The 23,721-nt window shown below is 43.4% G+C and overlaps 2 protein-coding genes across 8 annotated transcripts; both read right to left on the bottom strand.

Annotated features, from left to right (window-relative positions):
* Positions 1–59: 59 nt before the first annotated feature.
* On the bottom strand, positions 60–14,181 carry acsl4a (acyl-CoA synthetase long chain family member 4a). 5 transcript variants are annotated; one of them, XM_021561706.2, is made up of 14 exons: positions 14,077–14,181; positions 11,608–12,112; positions 10,804–10,996; positions 10,039–10,148; positions 9,034–9,172; positions 7,487–7,637; positions 6,190–6,313; positions 6,013–6,084; positions 5,142–5,281; positions 4,732–4,904; positions 4,250–4,513; positions 3,964–4,078; positions 3,624–3,781; positions 60–697 (listed from the first exon to the last, which is right to left on the bottom strand). In XM_021561706.2, exons 2-14 carry the CDS (start codon positions 11,959–11,961, stop codon positions 540–542), a joined length of 2,151 nt encoding a protein of 716 aa, XP_021417381.1. In that variant the 5' UTR covers positions 11,962–12,112; positions 14,077–14,181; the 3' UTR covers positions 60–539. The 5 variants fall into 5 exon arrangements, with proteins under 5 accessions (XP_021417381.1, XP_036799204.1, XP_021417379.1 ...); XM_036943309.1 differs by lacking the exon at positions 14,077–14,181 and adding an exon at positions 12,794–12,812; XM_021561704.2 differs by lacking the exon at positions 14,077–14,181 and adding an exon at positions 12,466–12,776.
* A 245-nt stretch (positions 14,182–14,426) lies between these two features.
* On the bottom strand, positions 14,427–20,843 carry pin4 (protein (peptidylprolyl cis/trans isomerase) NIMA-interacting, 4 (parvulin)). 3 transcript variants are annotated; one of them, XM_021561703.2, is made up of 4 exons: positions 20,685–20,843; positions 15,599–15,672; positions 15,338–15,457; positions 14,427–14,918 (listed from the first exon to the last, which is right to left on the bottom strand). In XM_021561703.2, exons 1-4 carry the CDS (start codon positions 20,686–20,688, stop codon positions 14,760–14,762), a joined length of 357 nt encoding a protein of 118 aa, XP_021417378.1. In that variant the 5' UTR covers positions 20,689–20,843; the 3' UTR covers positions 14,427–14,759. The 3 variants fall into 3 exon arrangements, with proteins under 3 accessions (XP_021417378.1, XP_021417377.2, XP_021417376.2); XM_021561702.2 differs by lacking the exon at positions 20,685–20,843 and adding an exon at positions 15,863–16,682; XM_021561701.2 differs by lacking the exon at positions 20,685–20,843 and adding an exon at positions 15,845–16,677.
* Positions 20,844–23,721: the final 2,878 nt, after the last annotated feature.

Genomic DNA, 23,721 nt, shown 5'->3' with positions numbered 1-23,721 from the left:
AGTTCAGACTCTTTTCTAATGACAATTGAGGGCAGAACTGGACGTGCTTGAGTGCAATGTTTTTTTTTTTTTTTACAAGTACATTATTAGCACAAATAATTGTCTAATTGGGATATTCTTTACACACACACACTAAGAACAGTAGCCTGGGTATCAAACCGTTTCTATTGAACAACACTACAGCTGAATCCCAAATTACACCCTATACCCTTGAGTGCTCTACTTTTGGTCAGAAGCAGTGTACGACTTAGGGAATAGGGTGCCACAAGACAAAGTCAGCTGAAGCAGAAACGTGACTGGCACCGACTGAGGCTACATTAACTAACAGCAGACTGTTGGCGACTTTGGCTTAGGTTAGGAGTAGCCAACCCTACTCCTGAACAGCTACAGTGTGGATGCCTGCTTTTGTTCTAGCCCTACTCAAACACCAAAAGCCTGCACACCATGGACCTCTCAAGGCCTGGAACCCTATTCCCAATATAGTGCACTACTTTTGACCAGAGGCCTATGGGCATTAGGTGAAGTTCTAGATCATTACATTATGGTCTCCCATACATCCTCTCTATGTGTTGGAGATAGTGGTTCTTTAACTCTTTTCTCTTCAGCTTGAAGGCATCAGTCACCAGTCCTGTCTCAGGGGTCCAGGGCTCTGGGCTGAGGTGGACCTTGACTGGGATCTCAAACCTCTGGAGTTTAACTAGAAGGGAGAAGGAAGGTGAGATACAGAGTAAAGAGAGTGGAAGGTCATGACAAAATCTTTGTTCCATTTATTTTTTTGTTGACGTTTTTGAAGTTTGCATAGAAATGTTGCAAAAATTGCCATGATGCATCTCTTGAACATCACACCTATATAAACACTTGTCGAATAAAAGTGGTTAAAGTGTTAGAATTATTATATTATTAGGCAAATTGCCATTCATAAAGTGGCAACATCCTGGGTAGAGCCCCCACCAAACCTAGCAGTCAAACAGTGAAATGGTACCAATTGTTTTTCAACCCTTCATTTTTCCCAAAGGGGATGTCAGAAACACTTCAGAGCTGTGTTGTGTAGACTTACACGGTTATTGAAACATCACACCAGGACAAGGTGACTATATTCTTTATGATAGCCACATTAGCATTATCATTTTGGGGGGGATAAATACAGGCTACTATATTGCCAAGTCACCATGTCCTAGAGATATTCAGTTCTCAAAATGTCCTCCCAGGGTAAGCCTACACAAAACACAGCCCTTGCTTGAACTGTTTCTAAAATCCCCTATGGGGGAAAAAAAAGAAGTGGAAAAACGATTGGAACCATTTCCCTGTTTGACCGCTAGGTTTTATGGGTATTATGACTCATACTGTGGTACTTGATGCCTTGCCCACCTATCTCTCTTTAACATCTCAGGGACCCTGAAAAAAACCAGTATGGATAGAATGCAAGAATGGACTAATACAGTAATTCTCATGTGCCTACTTACACCATGGCGATAACTTGGCCTAGCTGGTCTGAAACAATTTGATGGTGAAATTGCAATGTGAAGCAATTCAGGCATTCTTGAAAGTCAAGAAACACATTGTTGAATAAATGGATTTCTCAAGCAGTAGGCATTTAGAATGAAATGAGTTGTGCTTTAAACAGTCATTTATGATGATGGAGGACACTTTCATGAGCATGGCCTTATTTCTATTACAGCATGAGAGGATGACTCATTCATATTCCATTCACCCAGTTCAATGTAACAGTGATAGGTTTAGGCTACTACATGATACTCTTATTTTCCCTATAACCACCCTGCACACAGGTCAAGAGAAATTTGAGGCAACAGACAGTGACATTCAATATCACATTACACACGCTTGCCTGCATCTATCTGATCTAGGATGTAATCATTAGTCCAGCAGTTGCAAACGAGAGTTAGACAAATTCAGGTCATGTTTATTCCCGTTTTGCTTCCCTTTATGAAAAGTCTTAATATAAAAATAAAAATCGGCGGAATGAATACACCCTTGATCACTCAAATGCAGTTCACTTTCATAGCAGGCACGTTGTATTCCTTCTATGCGCTCTCCTTCTACCCCTTCACTTGACTTCAATGCACAGCAGCTGTATGTGACCAAGCGAGATAAATTGTTTTTTTTTTAACTTTCCAAGCCAAACCGCTACACACAACCTACATCGTTGTCACCATAGTATTGTTGACAACGTGCATGCTGCTGAAGTGGAGTTGGAGGCACCCTTTCCTCTGGCCAAAAAAAAAGTATATCCCAATGCACCAGGGCAGTGATTGGGGGCATTGCCCTGTGTAGTGTGCCGTCTTTCGGGTGGGACTTTAACCGGGTGTCCTGCCTCTGTGGTCACTAAAGATGCCATGGCATTTATCGTAAGAGGAGTAGGGGTGTTAACCCTGCTGTCCTGACTGAATTCCCAATCTGGCCCTCATACCATCACGGTCATCTAATCTTCCCTAGTTTACAATTGGCTCATTCATCCCCTTCCTCTCCCCTGTAACTATTCCCCAGGTAATTGCTGTTAATGAGAATGTGTTCTCAGTCAACTTACCTGGTAAAATAAAACATTTAGCTAAAGTAACATCATAGTCAGCTAATAGAACTAACACGTTAGTAAACCCACTACAATCATGCAGTAACGTTAGTGTATAGTCAGTAAGCGGTTACACCGGGGCCAATAGATTGGTATTACTGGAAGCTTACCTCGACTTGGAAGAGTTCCAGTGTTGTGTTCGTTAGTCATAGCCAGCTAGCTAACATATCATCCCTCTGTTTGAGCAGGGTGTTTCAGTAGGCTGCATTTGCTAGCTAAGTGGAAGAAGCTTATGCTTTCAGTACTTCATTCTCTGATCCTTTGATTGGGTGGACAACATGTCAGTTCATGCTGCCAGTGCTCTGATAACTTCCGGAGGATGTCCTCCAGCCTGTCATAATGTGTAAGTCTATGGAATGGGGAGAGAACCATGAGACTCCCAGGTTTTGTATTGAAGTCAATATACCCAGAGGAGGACGGAAGCTAGCTGTCCTCCAGCTACACCATGGTGCTACCCTACAGAGAGCTGTTGATGCTACTTGTATACCTTCATTGCCAAATGTGTTTTAATCAATTGTTTGGTGACGTGATTATATTTAGTATAGTTTTATCTAAAAAAGGGTAACTTTAAATGTTTTACAATTTTCATTTTTATGAAATTCACTGAGGATGGTCCTCCCCTTCCTCCTCTGAGCAGCCTCGAATGGCATATGTTCAATAATATCTGGCCATCATAATTTATTAGAAAAACAGTTTATTTCTCGCAATAAAACAAGTTCGACAATAGAAAAATCTGCCTGTAAAACATAAAAATGTATTAGTTCTTTAGAAAATGTATCCTACGTTTTCCATTTACATTATATGCCGCAATCATTTTTTGACATTGTCGCATGAACCTGGGTCGACGGAAACCTGCCCAGTGAGATGAACTCAATTCAAACATCTAAATCAATCTAATGGACATCAGGGTTGTATTCACTAGACCAAACGTAACAAAACAGATTGAAACCTTTCCCAATAAGAAACCCTTGTTTATGTTGCCAAACATTTTCCTACGTAAGGTATGCTCTAATGAATAGGACCCAGGGGTTCTTACTTGAAGTGGCCACCTCTTTGATCTCCTTCAGCACCTCCTTCTCCATGGCAGGGTGGGTGCACACCTCCTCCCAGCTCCCTTTCACTCCCCTCTGTCTAGCCAGCTCAGTCAACATCTTCTGGTTGGGTACCACAACACTGATCACATAGTTCTGCTCACTGCAGGGGTTAGAGGTAAGAATGGATCCAATGTCAGAGTTCATGGGTTAGAAGCACCCATATAGGCTGGGATAACTGGAGTTACATGTTGCCAGTAAGCACAGATCTAAGACCAGTTCACACTCTGCAAATGTAAACCTCTACCACTAGGGGCTGAGAGATAACACTGGGCTAGGGCTCACCTGTTAGCGTAAGCACAGATGTTGTCGATGAGGGAGCAGTTCTTCAGAGCAGCTTCTACTTTCCCCAGAGAGACGTATTCCCCAGCCTGGAGCTTCACTAGGTCCTTCTTACGATCTAACGAGCAATAACACACGCCACAATGCAAGATATTGCTTTAAATTCATTTACAGTTGCTTTTAAATGTTTAATATTTGGCCACTAGATTAGAATGTATATGCCTATGATGGACAATGAGAAAATCCTCCAACACACACCCGTTCCACGATACACACATACGTTACACACCCACTATCTGCAGACATCCGTCAGGGTGGATCTCTCCTATGTCTCCTGTACAGAACCACCTCTGACCCTTCTCGTCCACAAAGTAGTCCTGGCCGTTACTCTCGTTCCTATAGTAACCCATAGTGATGTTAGGCCCTCCAATCAGAATCTCCCCTCGGGGGTGAGGTTTGTCCTGATTGGTGTAGCCTCCCTCCAGCCAGTCCCTGAGTCGGATCTCACAGCAGATGACAGGAGCTCCAACTCTACCCGTGCTGTTGTCTGCCACTAGACAGGGGGAATAGAGGAAACACAACCTTTAGTTATACAGGTAAAGCAAAGGCTTTCCATACTACCTGCCCTCCTCACTCCATACCCCCCCGGGGTACCGAAGACGTGGATGTTGATTAAGGAAGCCCCCTGCACCTCTCTGATTCAGAGGGGTTGGGTTAAATGCGGAAGACAGATTTCAGTTGGACAACTGACAAGGTATCCCTTTCCCTTACCCTCGGTGATGGTGCCAGCGCCACAGGTTTCCGTCAGTCCGTACCCCTGGCCCACAGGACAGCAGAAACATATGTTCATAAACCTCTGTGTGGCAGAGGAAAGAGGAGCCCCTCCAGACAACATCAGCCTCACCCTGCCGCCCAGCAACTTGCGCACCTTACTGAACAGCAGCCTAGACACACACACACAGAACTGTGAACACACACTAATACACTTGAACACTAATTTAAAGTACTTTGTTTAATGTACGATTCCCCATCTGGATACATGTGTTGTTATTGTAGGTGATTTACACTGAATCATTTAACATGCGAATAATACTTATTCTCTGGGTTAATGGGATCGTCAGAAAACACATTTTACTACTACTAGATATATCACATGTTAGCAAGGTATAAAGAGTTGTTACACATTGCAGAGAGGAGCATCGTAACCCCTCTTGACCTGCTCCAGTTTGTAGTTGTATCCCAGGTTGAACAGCGTCCTCTGAATGTAACTCATCTCCCCAACCTTCCTCATCACATTCTTATTGATGCGGTCCAGGATTTCCTGTTCAAACAAATAAATGGTACAGTAGACCACAGAGCAATATGTTGTCACACCGGTGCAGAAGACCAGACAGATGTGTTGTGTGACAGAAAAAAAATGACAAGATTGTTATAATACAGTTTATGCATCAAATTAGAGTTGATGAGTACCCTCAAATCTGTGTCTGTGGTTTGAGTTGGGCCTGTGGGATTTGAGCTGACAATTGATTGACTGGGTGATAAAAACCTACAGCTGGCATTCCAGACAGGATGTGGAGTGGTTGTAACTGGGAGAGAGAGGAGTAGAACAAAGGCCACAATGGTTCTTAGACATCCTGGCATCTGGGAAATTAGGCCAGGGTCGGGGGTTAAGATGGGGGCGGCGAGGTAGCCTAGTGGTTAGAGCGTTGGACTAATAACCGGAAGGTTGCAAGTTCAAATCCCCGAGCTGACAAGGTACAAATCTGTCATTGAAAATAAGAATTTGTTCTTAACTGACTTGCCTGGTTAAATAAAGGTAAAATAAAAAAAAGATACCACCAGGTGCAGATAAAGACAGGATGAGCCCCTTGATCAGCATGACTAAGCATTTTATGTATGTTTTTTTCATTCATTTTTTTCATTATTAGTTAGGCTTTCAGTCTAACAGTCAAGACTGTTGGGCTGACGGTTTCATTATTGCAATAATTAAATCGATATTAAATAAAAATGACCAAGTCTCTCAGTACTGAATTTCCACAACAGTTGTCTTACCGGTACAGCAGCCATTAGAGTTGGTTTCAGCACAGAGCTGTCTCCTCTACTTCCTCTCTTTATCTTAGTGGACTGGAGAGAGAGAGGAGAAGAGAGGGCATCAACGTAGGACTGGATGAAGAGGCCTTAGTTATCTTCAATGTCAGTATGCAGACAGAATGAACAAGTGTTCATTACCTGGTCAGAGAGTGTCTGAGGGGAGGAGTAACCGATGGGACAGCCATACGCCATGCAAGAGATTTCTGCTGTCATTTCCAAAACATGGGCCAGAGGCAGGTAGGCTATGTAGGTGTCTTTAGGCCTGAGAGAGAAAACATGGTTAGCATTAGGGTCAGAGGTTTAAGGGCAGGTAGGCTATGTAGGTGTCTTTAGGCCTGAGAGAGAGAACATGGTTAGCATTAGGGTCAGAGGTTTAAGGGCAGGTAGGCTATTTAGACAGAGTCTTATGGACAGAGAACAGATACATTAGAATACTGCATGGGGTCAGAGGTTAGAGTAAGGTTTTTAGAGAGCAGGTATGTTACGCACGTGAAGTTAAGTTACGTACCTTACTCTAACCTCTGACCTAACTTCACATGCGTAAGGTACGTAACCTACCTGCTCTCTAAAAACCTTATTCTAACCTCTGGCCTATGTGAAGTTAGGTCAGAGGTTAGAGTAAGGTAAGTAACCTATGTGAAGTTAGGTCAGAGGTCAGAGTAAGGTACATAACCTATGTGAAGTTAGTTCAGGGGCAAAGAACAGGGTTAGGAATAGAGTTAGAGCAGGGGTTCTCAAAGTGGGGTCTGCAGACAGGTACACAGTACCAGTCAAATGTTGGTGTCCTAACTCATTCAAGGGTTTTTCTTTATTTTTACTATTTTCTACATTGTAGAATAATAGTGAAGACATCAAAACTATGAAATAACATATGGAATCATGTAGTAACCCAAAACATTTTTTTTTAAACAAAGCAAAATATTTTATATTTGAGATTCTTGAAAGTAGCCACCCTTTGCCTTGACAGCTTTGCACACTTGGCATTCTCTCAACCAGCTTCACGAGGTAAGTCACCTGGAATCCTCATGCCTCATGACAAATATGTGTAGAATTGCAGGATATTAGCTTTAAAGCTGCAACACAATATCTCCGTCCCATGACAAAATCTATAGAATTAGAGGAAATACGCTTGAAAACGGCTAAATGTTCTCTCCAATTCCAAGAGGCGCACCTTAAATATGTTCCTTCCCAGGGCCCGATACTTGGTTTGTTCGGCCATGCACTGCCGATATCATAGTAAAACTCCTTGTATGCTATTTTTTCATCTCGCTTGAGTTGTGTTGTGATTATGAGGGGGGTCCCTGATAAATATGCTATCAAAAAAGTTTGAGAACCCCTGAGTTATGGGTATGGGTTAAGGGGGTGCCTCGGGAGGCAGGGAGGGAGAGAGCCTATTCTCCCCCATGTAAAACTACTAAACCCAACTGTCACTCACCCCAGGCCAGGGATGCGTTCACACTGTCCGGTCATTCCAGCGGTGAGGTTGCTGTGGACGACCATGACTCCTTTGGGTCTGCCTGTAGAACCACTGGTGTACATCACTACAGCCAGGTCTGATGGCTGAGGACTCACCACCGGCCTAGCCACTGTAACAGAGACATTGGTTGGTTTAACAGGTCTCACTTCACTGTAACAGACAGCCATTGGTTCAACCGTTCTTACACACCCGATTTGGCCAATTAAGATATTGATAATTGGACTTTCTGACGGGCCGCCACCAGGTTGTGAGGGTAGGTAACAACATCCCCACCCCGCTGATCCTCAACACTGGGGCCCCACAAGGGTGCGTTCTGAGCCCTCTCCTGTACTCCCTGTTCACCCATGACTGCATGGTCATGCACACCCCCAACTCAATCATCAAGCTTGATTACCAACAACTTGACAGCCTACAGGGAGGAGGTGAGGGCTCTCGGAGTGTGGTGTCAGGAAAATAACCTCACACGCAACATCAACAAAACAAAGTAGATGATTGTGGACTTCAGGAAACAGCAGAGGGAGCACCCCCCTATCCACATTGACGGGACAGTAGTGGAGAGGGTAGAAAGTTAAGCTCCTCGGCGTACACATCACGGACAAACTGAATTGGTCCACCCACACAGACAGCGTGGTGAAGAAGGAGCAACAGCGCCTCTTCAACCTCAGGAGGCTGAAGAAATTCGGCTCATCACCAAAAGCACTCAAACTTTTACAGATGCACAATCGAGAGCATACTGTCGGGCTGTATCACCACCTGGTACGGCAACTGCTCCGCCCACAACCGTAAGGCTCTCCAGAGGGTAGTAAGGTCTGTACACCGCATCACCGGGGGCAAACTACCTGCCCTCCAGGACACCTACACCACCCGATGTCACAGGAAGACAATAAAGATCATCAAGGACAACAACCACCCGAGCCACTGCCTGTTCACCCCGCTATCATCCAGAAGGCGAGGTCAGTACAGGTGCATCAAAGCAGGGACCGAGAGACTGAAAAACAGCTTCTATCTCAAGGCCATCAGACTGTTAAACAGCCATCACTAACATTGAGTGGCTGCTGCCATACATGTAAAAAATGTATCACTAGTCACTTTAAACAATGCCACTTAATATAATGTTTACATACCCTACATTACTCATCTCATATGTATATACTGTACTCGATACCATCTAAGGCATCTTGCCTATGCCGTTCTGTACCATCACTCATTCATATATCTTTATGTACCTATTCTTCATTCCTTTACACCTGTGTGTATAAGGTAGCTATTGTGAAATTGTTAGGTTAGATTAATCGTTGGTTATTACTGCATTGTCAGAACTAGAAGCACAAGCATTTCGCTACACTCGCATTAACATCTGCTAACCATGTGTATGTGAAAAATACATTTGATTTGATAATTAGTTGAATCAAGTGTTTTAGTGCTGGTATGGACCAAAACCATGCTCTAACATTACTTGTGTCATTTTCATAGCGTTTCTCATGCAGTACTCTGGTGTTACTCACAGTTGTCAGGCTGTGACCCCAGCTCCTGTACTGATGCCATGCTGTGGATGGCGAGACCAGGTGGGTATCCCTCTGTACTGACCCTCCTCTGGTCTACAGAGATGATGTGTTTCAGCTTGGGGATCTGAGAGAGAACACCCTATGAAGAATAGAGGGAGGAGAAAAGTTCAATTAGCTAGTAGAAATGCATCCCTGTCCGTGACCCCACTCTCCAAGGGCGTCTCTGGGAAAGTTTGGATATGCAAAAAAAAAAAAAAAAAAACTATTTCCAATTCAGACACGGGACTTAGCAACGGTTGGCAAATAGTCTCAGACAATTGCAACACGTGAAAGACTGAAAATTGAAGCTAGTTGGCACATACGTTTACTACGGAGTGTACAAACATTTGGAACACTTTCCTAATGTTGAGTTGCATCCTCCCGTTTGCCCTCAGAACAGCCTTAATTCAGCAAGACAATGGACTCTACAAGGTGTTGAAAGTGTTCCGCAGGGATCCTGGCCCATGTTGACTCCACTGCTTCCCACAGTTGTGTCAAGTTGGCTGGATGTCCTTTGGGTGGTGGACCATTCTTGACACACACGAGAAACTGTTGTGTGAAAAACCCAGCAGCGTTGCAGTTCTTTACACAAACCGGTGCGCCTGACACCTACTGCCATACCCCGTTCAAAGGAACTTAAATCTTTTGTCTTGCCCCTTCACCCTTTGAATGGCACACACACAATCCATGTCTCAATTGTCTCAAGGCTTAAAAATCCTTCTTTAACCAGTCTCCTCCCTTTCATCTACACTTACTGAAGTGGATTAAACAAGTGACATCAATAAGGGATCATAGCTTTCACCAGGATTCACCTGGTCAGTCTATGTCATGGAAAAAACATGTTTTGTAAACTCAGTGTATATACTGTCCATTCAGTCAAACCCGCAACTCTGCTGCACTACCATGTTTCAACCCAACTGAGCCATTCTGGGGTTCTATGTTCTAGGTCAGGTGATTCTAGCTCACCTTCAGTTTGGTCTCCAGTAGTTCTGTGCTGGTGATGAGGTGTGTGACTCCTGTCTCGTTCAGTCCAAATGCCACCGCCTCCTCTCCCAGTGTCGCATAGAATGTCACCACTGTGTAAACACAGAGCAATGTCAATGCACTTTGGACATTGTGTTAGGGTCATTTTCTACCTCTTATTCTTGCACAATACTTCCCGGACTGATTGGGAATAAAGGCACATTCTTGAATTATGTACATCCTAATTCTGTTAATTGGGTACATGACAGAGTACTGAACTGACCGGGTACATGACAGAGTACTGATCTGGCCGGGTACATGACAGAGTACTGATCTGGCCGGGTACATGACAGAGTTTTGAACTGACCGGGTACATGGCCGGGTACTGATCTGGCCGGGTACTGATCTGACAGGGTACGTGACAGGGTACGTGACAGGGTACGTGACAGGGTATGAATGTATTTGTTATGTGCGGACCTGAACAAAATGTATTCCAATGTTAGGGTACAAAAGGCATTCTAATCTAATACAATGTACCTCTATTTAAAGATATCTTTATATGTTATCGATATCCCAACACCAGGCCAACATGACTATGATTAATCAAACTTTCTGGAAAGAAAAGCCCTGTTGTTGTTTAGTTGGCTACATCTAATCATGTTGAGCCTTCCATCTCCTCCCAGAACGCACCTTATTCCTTATGTAGTGCACTACGTAGGTAGGGAATAGAGTGCCATTTGGGAAGAAGCCCCAGGGTACAGTACTCACATGGGAAGTTGTATCTGAAGCAGGCCTGAGCAGAGATCATCCACTCAGCTCTCGTCTCACAGAAGATGGCAACCATACTCTTAGACTGCTGGCCCAGTGCTGCCAACCCGCTGCCCATGTAACTCACTACAGAGTCTACCTGCTGGTAGGACAGCCAGCAGTACTCCCCCAGAATCAGCTGCAAGAGAGGAGACTGTCACCTGTTAGTCAATTTGAATTTTTGTAATTAGGCAGGCGCTCTTCTCCTATTTGAATAGAGGAAGAGTGTGCTTCCTTGTTAATTTTGGGTCTGCTAGAGCTGGGCGAAGATAATGTGGCGAAGAGAGACAGCTTTACGGAGACATATGCAGCTTAATTTGAACTGAGCACAACAATAGGCATTTGTGGCACTGTGCAGCACTGCCGGGCGCATGGCATTAAAACGTGTGTAGCATTAACGCCTCGTTCAAGTGCTAGTCGGAACTAAGAAACTGACATTTCTAACTGGTTGTAGTTATACACGTGCCACGTTCAACCAGTTAGCACATCGGAACATTTCAGAGTTCAGACGAACCCGTAAACGCGGCATTACGACAGCCATATGTAGCATTACGACAGGCGTATGTAGCATTACGACAGGCGTATGTAGCATTACGACAGGCGTATGTAGCATTACGACAGGCGTATGTAGCATTACGACAGGCGTATGTAGCATTACGACCTTTACATTTTAGTCATTTAGCAGATGCTCTTATCCAGAGCAACTTACAGGAGCACTATGGCCGGCGTACGTAACACTATAACAGGCGTATTCATGTAGGTTACCTTCTTAAAGACCTTTCCGCTGGGCTGGGGCTCATTCTCCTCACTCAGTACCTCTCTTGTCCCTAGACAGTCAGAGTCCCCAAAGCGCTGTACGGCTTGCTGGAACAGTTTGTCCAGCGTGTCTTTCCCAGGGAAGTCTTCCGTGGCCAAGCTCTGGAAGCGGTCTACACAGCGGTACGGCCCCTCGGAGCACCCGGAGGTGGAGCGAGCCTTGACCCGCGTGGCCCGGGTTCTCTTCTCCCCAGCCCTGGTGAAGTAGTACCAGGGCAGGAAGGAAAGGAGGGAGTACAGCCACACCACGAGGTGGAGGGGGAGGAGGAGCAGGGAGTGGAGCTCTGATTGGTGGAGACCCATATTGGATGGGGGGGGGTTTAAATGTCAGGGTGTCAGGTAAAACCCGAGAGGAGATGAGCCTTATCGATGCCAAGGATCCAGAGACAAGTAGGGGCTTATTTTAGGCTGATGCCGTCTGGTTTTAAGTCCACTCAATCCAAACAGAGTAAGCCTATTGTTGGAACACAAAATAAAAGGTATTAATATATGTGAGAAAAGGGTAAGTGAAAACAGACAGAGCAGTGATGGTCAGGTTGGATCTATCAATAACATCATTAGGTTAGGATTCTCTTGTCTATCTGTTCTAGACCGCTTGTTATTTTGACAAGAGGTTTTCTACACTGAATGGTAGTTTAGAGTACAGTATGTCACATGCCTGAGGCGTCATTAACAAGGGAATGGATTCCCAGTCAACATCATATTTTCCCTGAACCCCTTACTCTAACTCTAACCCTAACTCTTAAGCCTAAAATTGCCTTTTTACAAGTGAGCACTAGCTAAATGTCTCAATGTTGGATGACTTACGGTTTTGAGCTGACTTTTGGTACTCACAAGTACGGTCAAATGTGTATAGACACACGACACCTCTCTCCCAGTGCTGGCCTCTTGCTCCCTAAAATCTGAGGACAGGGTGCAGCCAGAGTGTGGAAATTAACTTTGCCTTCACTCCTTCAATGCCTGAATTACCTCTCCCTGTGAACAACAACCAACCCCGTCTACTGTGCTCTGGGTCCTCATATAGGCTACTCCGGCTGTGTCTTATTAACTAGCTTCCTTTCCTTGGGTCCTCTCCACGATCACGGATCTGGCAGAGTGGGGCAGGAAAGGTGGTAGCAAAGTTGTGGGAACACACCCAGTATACTCTCCTGAAGGAGATGAGGAGAAGAAGCCACCACACAGTGTTGAGACCCAGCCCCAGTAGCCAGTTGACTCACTGACCAATGTCCACAGCTCAGCCAACTGAAGATGGAGCCAGTCACAACCAATGATATCTTCCCAGCTCACCCCATGATGAGCTGATCAGGGTCAGAGTACTGGGGTACTCCTGGTCACGCTGACTGCTCTTTAAGCCATCATAACTGGCTTAAACATCAAACCTGGATAGCATCCTTTGATTGGACGACACACTGACAAGTGGACCGGAGAGACACAGAGCTGAAGTCACCGTGTTGTTGCCATACACAGAAGGCATGATCTAAATGTGGACAAGATTATTTTATTTCATTTTATGAATCCAGACTAAGCATGAGACTAGGCGATCTATTTATATGGCTCGTGATTATATCATGTGACGCATCCATCATACAGCAGGCAACGGGGGTAAAATGTGTGTAACGTTCGAACAGGAATCTGTTCCAAAAACTTAAGAACAATTTTGCCAACAAACAACGCATACACAATAGCATGATCAATTGACCTAACTAACTAGCTGCCGAATAGGCATCAAATCACCGCGTAGCTTATTCTTAATGTTTGTCCATTGGCTACCAGAGTGAGGACAGACATTTTTCAGGAATAAACGTGGCGAGTGAAAAATGTAATTAAAATAAGCCCACTCCCTACCCGGTATCTTATTCTGCTGCTATACAACTTTGTGTGCGTTGTTTGATGGCAACCTTATGTTTATGGAACAGTTTCCTGTTGGAACGTTCCACAAAGTATACCCACCCACAAACATAATTTTGTTTAAAAAAAATTTGCCAGCTGATTGCAGTCAAATTTGCACATCAACAGAGAACACAACTTTGCTCTACACCCAGGTGCAATTCAACGCTGCTTACTGCGAGTAGGCCAGGCTGTTGGTAAACCGAAAACACTTCAAACGACTGAAAGTGACACCGTTTAGTGTTCTTCAAATTTCCCAATTTGACAGACAGCCCAGAGGGCCACACGCATTACAATAACTAGTTTCAGTTCACTGACGTTACAAGTAAACATATTTTGATCTTCAAAATAGACATTCTACGTGCTTTCATTTTAGCAGTCGACTGTGTTAGAGATGAATTCAGACAGATATTTATATTAGCCATTTAAATTAGCCTCAATTATCTACATACGGATTACATTGTTGATAAGATTACAGCAGCCAGCTAGCAATTGACACCCATTTACCTGGCAAGCTTACAACATTCTTACCTTCAGCAGCCAAACCCGATCAGTCGATCCCTCTTGCCGGAACGAATTGACCGAAAGTTACCTTTTGTGATCTCCGCCAGAAAGGGAACCCGGAAACAATACGTCATCTGATTCCATATTTCTGGGCCAATGAGCTGTCGAAGCCGGATTCCTACTTTTAGGTTCATTATAGAATGTATCTAACTTTAGGTCATTCAATTACTTGGGATGTAAGTGGTATACCGTTGATTGCATGATTGAAAAGCAAGGTAATATCAAACATGAATTGTATCATGTTTGTTCTGAAAGCAGTGGACAACTTTGTATCCGAAGTATGTTTCTGCAACAAACTCAATGGGCATTCATTCACATACATTTGACAATGTTTGTTTAATTGACCACAAGTGTAAAAAATTACACCACTTTTTATTAGCTACAGACAGGAGTACATACATCTAAATAGCCTGTGTCTCTTTACAGAGCATTTAATTTTTAGCTTTTGTTGTGCCATTACCAGGACATGAAAAACATTTAGCAAGAAAAAAATAAAATAAAAAAGTTGATTGTGCCATCTCCTCTGAGAGAAAGCAGAGTGTCCCAATGTCAACGTGAAGAGTAGTGGATATTTCCTTCGGGTCATTCTTCTTCTTCGATGGGGTTTAGCGGCAGTTGTTAATGGGGCATTACCGCCACCAGCCTTCGGGTCATTTCTTCCCTTCCACCATGATGATGTGGTAGCCAAACTTGGTCTTGACGGGGGGGTCTGTGTAAATGGGTTTGTCCATGGTGCTGTTGGGTAGGGCGAAGGCAGCGTCCTGGAAGGGTCCGGTCATAGACCCTCTTATCATCCAGCCCAGATCACCCTGTCACCACCAGGATAACACTACAGTCAATATTGCCACAGTCACACAAGGCTAAAACGGGTGTATTCATAAGTCAGACACTGTTGCAAAATGTTTTGCAATGGAAACGATTCACTCCAAAATGGGAAATTCGGTTCTATTGGACAGATTCGGGTAGGTCTCTCCCATTTCATTGCTTTTATGTCTGTCTTGTTCCCAGAGTAAACGGTTTCCGTTGCAAACAGACCAAAATGTTCCAACAGTCTGTGACAAATTAATATTCCCCCCAGTTCTCTCACCCTAACAACAATATTGAAAAACTAGACAGCAAGACAAAGAGGATGCCATCCAGTGGACCTTTTAGGTACTAGCAGACAGCACCCTATGATAAACCAATAGGTTCATGTATGTTAGTTGGTGCATGGGAACTGCTCTCTTACCCCTTGTCTGGCTTTGTCTTCACTGTACTGTGAGGCCACTTCACTGAAGCGAACCCCAGCCTTCAGTTTCTCCATTGCCTCCATACATTTACCATGTTTTTCACACAGGATATGTCTGACCTGGGGAATACGTTAAAACAGCATAGTCAGTCATTTTAGCTAGCTGTCTATATTTACATAAGAACATATACAGTGTAGCTAAAGACTATATGGTGTAGCTAGAATGTAGCATTGCATAGAGTAACTAACATAGCTATCCACCTTAACAGAAGTGCCTCCTTTAATCGTCTTCTCTTCCTTTTTTTCTTTGTCACCAGCCCCCGCAGCAGCTCCACCTGAATGATAACATTCAACATAATAACATGACTTACATGGAGACAACTAACGTTTCCTAGCTGCTAACTAACTGCCACTGAACTGCACACAGGCTGTGTATTTCAGTTGGCTAGCTAGTTAGCATGTTCTCAATCCAACATGCTTTGTCGATTTAATGAAGAATAAACAGACCTTTCCCTCCCTTGCCACCTTTCCCTGCCTCCTTGCCACCTTTCCCTGCCTCCTTGCCACCTTTCCCCTTAGGTGGCATTCTTGAAAATACCCTTAACTGAAAATGAATTGGACAACAGGAAAGAGATCTGCCAGCTACCACAAGGAAAGCTTGTCTTCTTCTTCGGTGGGGATTATCGGCGGTTGACATCCAACGATATAGAGCATTACCGCCACCTACTGTACTGGAGTGTGGGCCAGAGACACGGATATGCTAACTTCTACCTGCCAGCCCGGTTGCTCTTAAAAAAGATACAATATTTTAGACTATATCTAATGACGGAAAGTCTGCTCAATCCAAGATTACAACCAAATGACTACAGCATTAACACAAACATAGAGGAGGCAGGTGGCAGTGGGAGGAGGTAGGGATCTGGTCTGTCTGCCTGATATATAGGATCAAAACTTGTGGAGGAATACAAATAGCATAAATAGGAAAGTGTGCTTCAGTGGGTCTCTCTGGATGGGAGACTGTTAGATGACAAATGTGATGTAGATGTTGAGCAGCTTCACTGCAAGTTTTAATAATCAATAGATATATATATATTTTTTTACAAATAAGGAAAAAAAAGTGTGTTCTACTCAATATACTCTGTAAACTAATTTCCTGTATCCCCTTCTCCCTCATACCAGATCTCTGATACTGCCCACACTGTAGCAATACATGCGCCACTGTCTCTCTTTCCTGGCAACAATCACACTTTCCTGTTGGATGCGTTCCTATCACATTTAAGGTCTTATTCAACCAGATGTGTCCCATCCTTAATATAGTAAAAAATAGCCTCCTGTCCCTTCCTGCCGCCCTCCCCGACTTTCCTCTGTACTTGAAATAAATGCCTGTTCCACTGCTCCTGCCATCTCTGCACCATCAGTGTCCATGTCAGGCTTTTTGCCTCTGCCTTGCTCATTGAAACTACAACATCAACATGCCCAACAGTATAATTTTAAACCGTACCCTCCCTCGCCCATACCCGGGCGCGAACCAGGGACCTTCTGCACACATCAACAGTTACCCTCGAAGCATCATTACCCATCGCTCCACAACAGCCGCGCGGCCCTTGCAGAGCAAGGGGAACTACTACTTCAAGGTCTCAGAGCAAGTGACGTCACTGATTGAAACGCTATTTAGCGCACACCGCTAACTAAGCTAGCCGTTTCACATCCCCCCTTTTGACCTTCCTCCTTTTTCCGCAGCAACCAGTAATCCGGGTCAACAGCATCAATGTAACAGTATAAATTTAAACCGTCCCCTCGCCCATACCCGGGCGCGAACCAGGGACCTTCTGCACACATCAACAGTCACCCTCGAAGCATCGTTACCCATCGCTCCACAAAAGCCGCGGCCCTTGCAGAGCAAGGGGAACTACTACTTCACTACTTCAAGGTCTCAGAGCAAGTGACGTCACTGATTGAAACGCTATTTAGCGCACACCGCTAACTAAGCTAGCCGTTTCACATCCGTTACACTTGTTTAGCCAGTACATCAACTGCCTCATTCCCCTCCACCCCAACATGGGCTGGGACCCAAGTAAATCTTATCTGTAACCCATCTGTCTAATCCTGCCATGGGTTTGTAACACCTCATAATGCAAGTCTCTGCTACAGGACCTAAAGGACTGGAGACTCATCAACACTGCACATGAATCAGATCAAATAACTACTCTGTCAGGCTTGACTTCCTCCACCCACTGGAAGGCCAACAGTATGACCATCAGCTCCGCCATCTATACAGCCAGATGATCTGTAACACGTTTCCTGACTGCCACCCCACATTCCTTCACTACAAATGCTGACCCAGTACATCCTTGGATCTTTTGAACCATCTGTGTAAATGGCCACAAAATCCTGATACACAATATCCAGACGTCTATTAACAAATCAGATGGATCAACACCCTCCCTATCTTTCTGTAGCCTCTCCAATACTTCTAGATCAACTACAGGAGCCGGGAGTAGCCATGGAGGATTTACAGGAATAGCTACCGTTGGACTAAACTCCCTTCCACACAGTGCCGTCTCCTTCGCCTGGGTATTACCCTCCCACCCAAAGCTTGCGTTTTGTCTTCACTCATGTTCCCAGCATGCCGGCAAAATTCCTTTCGAAGGATGAGACCCAATGTCGCTGTAGGTTGACCCAATAATTCTTTGCATATGTTATTTTGCGCACATATTTCACATTTTGACTATACGTCAGCTACTGTTGCCTGTAGGTATGGTGACTCTGAGACTAAACAGTCTCACACAAAAACACTTTAAAAAACACCAAGAGGATGGAGGCAAAATGAACATCAACTATAGACATACAAATAGAAGATAAAATGAATAAGGCACACAACCCAACTGAACCACACATCACCCATCAATAACACAGATAGGAGTAAAAGATCCAGTCAGAAACTAAAAGAAAACTCTTACTGTGAAGAAGCAATGAGCATCCAGAAACGATCAGCTAAACCTTAATCCTGATTCTTTAACATTTCAAGAGATAATGTTACTTGAGTTATATTACCACATTTACCTTTGTGATTCACAATCATTCCTTCATCAAATTTACTAACTCCTGCAGTTTCTAACACCCAAATAGTTGAACAATTAACTATAGTGTTTCCCACATCTATCCCATTATCCCCATAGCTGTAGAAACATTCATATTTACTTTTTACAATAGCAAACTTATCATTATGAGGAGGACAATTCAATTCAGTTCTTATGTCATATATTGCAAATTCATGTTCTCCCAACACATTTTTATTTAATTCACTTCTGCCTTTAGTGTTACCTAATGCCAACCTGCATTCTGTTACACCAAGGAATGTAGTATTTTCTCTGAATACATTGAACATTTAACACATTCTTCAAATGATGCACGTTCAGGTACTATTAAAAGATCAGACAAAGGTGATTTACTACACAAAATGCAATTGTCCATCCTATGTTTAGCTGTTGTGTACTTAGCCCACTTATACAAGTCATTCTTTACTGCTTTTCTACATTTTGGGTCAATGTTTGATTCTGGGGTAGTTTCTTTATTATGGCTACCCCAGTTAACAGATGTCCAGATTTTCTGCATCAACCCATTTTCTTGTGGTCTTGTTATTGTCTTAGTTGGTGTACTAGTCTCTAAGAGAGCTGAAAAGTCAATTGTGGGGAAATCCCCCTCTTCTTCAGCCTGTGAGACTTCTCCTTCTCCTCCTCCTTGTGGGGTCTCCCCTTCTGTTCCTTCCCTCCGAGGTTCCCTCCTCTGACCGGACTGGGCTTCCATCTGGAAAGGCATTGATTTCAGGGAAGAGTCGTTCCCATTCTGTAGGTGGTACTTCGGGGTCCCACTGCAGAGGGCTTCCGTCAGGGAGGTCTGCCACACCAGGTATGTCATTAGGAGTAGCAGGCATGTCACTCTCCCCCAACCCTGGACTCTCTGGATATTCAGGAGAGATTGTCTGTTAGCTGTTGGAAGATGCTCCAAGATCCACTTCTCCTTTGGTTTCTTCCTGGCTCCTGCCTGGCCCCTGCCTGGCTCCTGCCTGGCTCCTGGCTGGCCCCTGCCTGGCTCCTGGCTGGCCCCTGCCTGGCTCCTGCCTGGCTCCTGCCTGGTGCATCGTTCTCCTCTGTTCCCGTTCCCTTTGGACACCCACCTGATGTATCAGAATTCTCTGCGTTTTCATGACCTAGTGGATGTCTCTTCCTTTCCGACAGGACTTTGGTACAGGGGTTTAGATAGTACCATGTGTTGCTTCCTTTCACCTGGACAGCAGTCGACGTTGTTCGAGCCACCTTGTAGGGACCCTCCCTCCTTGGCTCATTCCATTCTTCCGGAACACTAGGACCTGGTCACCTTGGATCACCAGACGTGGAACCTCTGGTCATGGTTCATGTTTCTGTCTTCTTTCTGTGAGGCATTCAAACTTAGAGACTTATGGCCTCTGTTCTATAATTACACCATACACCCTCTTACTTCCATCACTCATCACACAACAAACTGACATTCCAGCTGAAGCTGGTGACCCCCTCTCCTTCTGGTCCCGAAGAGAGATATGTTAGTGTAACTTTAGACCGTCCCCTCGGCCATACCCGGGCGCGAACCAGGGACCCTCTGCACACATCAACAACAGTCAAGCATCATTACCCATCGCTCCACAAAAGCCGCGGCCCTTGCAGAGCAAGGGGAACTACTACTTCAAGGTCTCAGAGCAAGTGACGTCACCGATTGAAACGCTATTTAGTGCGCACCACTGCTAACTAAGCTAGCCGTTTCACATCCGTTACATTAGCATCAGACTTGGAAAGCAAAAACAAAACATAACACTATTGACAATGTGATATGTTATGCATAAATATTTTCATGAATACCAAAATCTGAGATCATGACAATTCCTACTCTCTCTTCACCTGACTCTGTGCCTCCAGGATACTTTTCTGCTGGACTTCCTCACGCTTCCACCCAGTCTTCCCCTTTTGGCCCCAGGTTCTGAGAGGTGTTCCCAAATCATGTCATTTTCACTTTGTTTCCCCATCTGCTCAATTCATTTCAACTGATAAGCATGTGCATATCCTTAATCAACATAATCTCGTCTTGAAGTAATTCAACACTGTATATGCTTTCTCATCAATGCCTTCAACATGTTGTTTAGAGTACAAATACCCTAAAATCTATCCTTTTTCACATGTTGCATTAACAAATAGAACAAGTAGCTCCCAAACCCAACCCAGTATGTCTACAGTGGAATCTAGCCTTTCTCTCTCTCTCTCTCTCTCTCTCTCTCTCTCTGGTTCCGCATCCTCTGTCATGGTGTTTTCAAGCTCACCCATTATTCAGCTGGACCTTACTTCTTGTGAGAATTATTCACCCACCGAAGAGAGACATGACGATCTTTACCACTGCAGGTGCTGTAAGAAGTATACCTCCAGCCTGGTGTATCTTGATGTACACTCAATCTCCAGAAGTCAGCCCATACCCTTGGTTATTTCTGGCTTCTTATGTGCTGCTTTTTTCCTGAGGACATACAAACTAACACATGGCTTATTTCCTGACAACAGACGTTCTTCTTATAGCAAGATCACTAATTTGTCATATTTAAATAACAGTCCTATGTAAACATTCTGTCTCAAATACCTCGCCTCCTGCCACAGATACATTTATACACAATGATAGCCAAATGATGGTCCCTACAGCAACTGCCGTAAGAATAACATGTAATCAGTCAAGTGTCTTCCAGTTGGAAGAATATCCAATCTTAACAAAACTCTAAGTCATAAGTTTCTTAAACTTTTACTATAGTGTTCAAAATGCCACCACCTATCACTTTTACCATAATCTAGGTATGTGTAATGTTCAATTTACTTTGGAATTGTCCCTATATTTTATATTTCTATAATTTACACAGCCAGCTGTCCTTCCTTTTCTGTGAGTTATCTCCTCTAATAATATACATAGTCTCTAGAAATAACATCCCTCCACTACCATAACCTTAATTTATGAGCCCCCTCAGATCCCCAATGCAGTTCCCATAATACATAAGTCACTACTCCTAATTTCCTTCCATAGTTTGATACATACTAAAACATTCTCAAATCAAGTTTAGTCAATTTATAACAGTCACTCCTCAGGAACAATATACACACTTATGTTCCTCAAAACAAAAATTAATTTACCAAACAAGAAAAGAGAAAAATACATTTATAATAACTGCATATTTGCAATAAATTACCACTACTTGTAATGTAACTAAACCTGGGGAAAACGTCCATCCGTTTAGTTCTATTGTCACGTCCTGACCTTAGTTCCTTTTGTATGTTTCTATTTTAGGTTGGTCAGGGCGTGAGTTGGGGTGGGCATTCGATGTTTTTGTTCTATGTTTGGTATTTCTATGTGTTTGGCCTGGTATGGTTCCCAATCAGAGGCAGCTGTCAATCGTTGTCTCTGATTGAGAACCATACTTAGGCAGCCTGTTTTCCCACTCTTGTTTGTGGGTGGTTGTTTTCTGTTTAGTGTTTGTCACCTTACAGAACTGTTTCGTTTCTTCCATTTCACTTTGTTATTTTGTTTTGTGTGTTCAGTCAATAAATTATGACGGACACTTACCACACTGCATATTGGTTCGATCCTTCTTACTCTTCCTCAGACGAAAAGGAGATTCGTTACATCTATGCCCATATTATGTTGGTCTCTTTCTTCTCCATCCTTGGGTGTTATTGCAAAACAGACTATAAACCTTTTATTCAATTTGTTATATCAATACAATTTAACATTCAAATTCTAATGACATAATAAAACCTAAGAAACAAAACTTTTAATCTAATATTCTGTAAATTCAGTCAACCTCCCTGTCTCAGGATTAGTTTCCAGAGCTTCCCTAGGCCTAGTAAATTTAAACAGTTCTATATCCAAATCATAACTAAAACGTTTTATAAATTGTCCAACCCAAATTCAGGATAACAGTCCTTAGTGCTTACTTTAACTCAAATTTGACCTTCTCAATTCAACACACATCATTCCAACATGTCTATTTCAGATATCGTTCACAGGTCATCAGACACAGTTGTCCCTCACTCTTCAGCCGGTTAGGGTGGGTTGAGCTTCACACACACTTGTTGTGGTAAAAATATCTCTCCCATGCATTTAAGCATTCTTACGTCACCTTCAACGATAACTCCCTACTGGCAATTCTTATTATTCAGGGCATTTGACACCATTAAAATGTTTCCACTCCCTTTTCTTTAGAAACAACTTAAATACATTTTTAAAAACAGTTCCATCTTTCTGCATACCCAATTTGAAACTGAATTGAAAAGACCCCTTCCAAAATAAATCCACTAACGCATATTCATTCCCTAACTAACGCATATTCATATGGTGTGTACCTACTAGTGAACCATAGGTCAAGAACACATAGGAACTGGCCACACTTATCCGGAACTCCATTTATAGCCTTATCCAGATACTTTTACTTTTAAAGCGGCCGACTATCACTAACTGCTTTCCCCAGTATCGCAGTCTCCAAGGACATTTTGACCAGAGAAAATGAAACCCCTTCTTCTGGAAAAGAAAGTATACATTTCGTTAGCATTCACAATGTTACCTTTTAATCAGCAAGCCAATAATATTACTTATATATTGATTTCATTCTATAAGCGTCTTAGCAGTTTCAGAGAATTACGGTATAGAATGTCTAACAAAACTAAAAACTTAACGTTTTCCTGAGCATGCGAGGAAAGTTTAGCCATGCCACAGAACGCAGTTTCTTCCTGATCCCAGGTTATCTGTATCCTGCGTTTAGAAATCGAAAATACCAAATATGTTACATTTATCTTTTCCTCCAACTAATTTTACCAAGGCGGTGATTTCTCATATACGTTTATTTTCCACTTTCTTTCGACGCTAATAACAAATCATCCACGTATTTTATCACCACTGAAACTATTGTTTTAATACAAAATGATTCCAAGTGGGACTATTTATAAATCCCATTGGTACTTTACTAGAAGTTAGGTAAAACGTGATCTAATACGTCTTTCATCACATATAAACTGTAATTTCTATGAACCACTTATTGATCGATCAGAGACTATACACCGCCAGGTGAAAAGTTCATTCTTACTAACCTCAGAAACCATTAGTTGTTGCTCTTTTGAAAAAGATGCAAACTCTTGTATAGCGGCATTTCCTGCTACCGCACTAAGTTCCAGTGTCACCTTACACTCATTCTTCCTGTTATGCTCTGTTAATTACTGATGTCCCCTATAAGGATGGAGCAACCTTGGTCATGTGCAGTGTTGGTCTATGTTATTCTGGTACTAACTCGTTTGAGTAAATGTGAAGCTCCAGTTCAATTGCTTGTATTC

The sequence above is a fragment of the Oncorhynchus mykiss genome, chromosome 14, assembly GCF_013265735.2.
Source record: "Oncorhynchus mykiss isolate Arlee chromosome 14, USDA_OmykA_1.1, whole genome shotgun sequence".
In the NCBI taxonomy this organism is placed as follows: Eukaryota; Metazoa; Chordata; class Actinopteri; order Salmoniformes; family Salmonidae; genus Oncorhynchus; species Oncorhynchus mykiss.
Note: the sequence above shows the minus strand (reverse complement) of the source record. Positions and strands in the feature narration are given on the sequence as shown.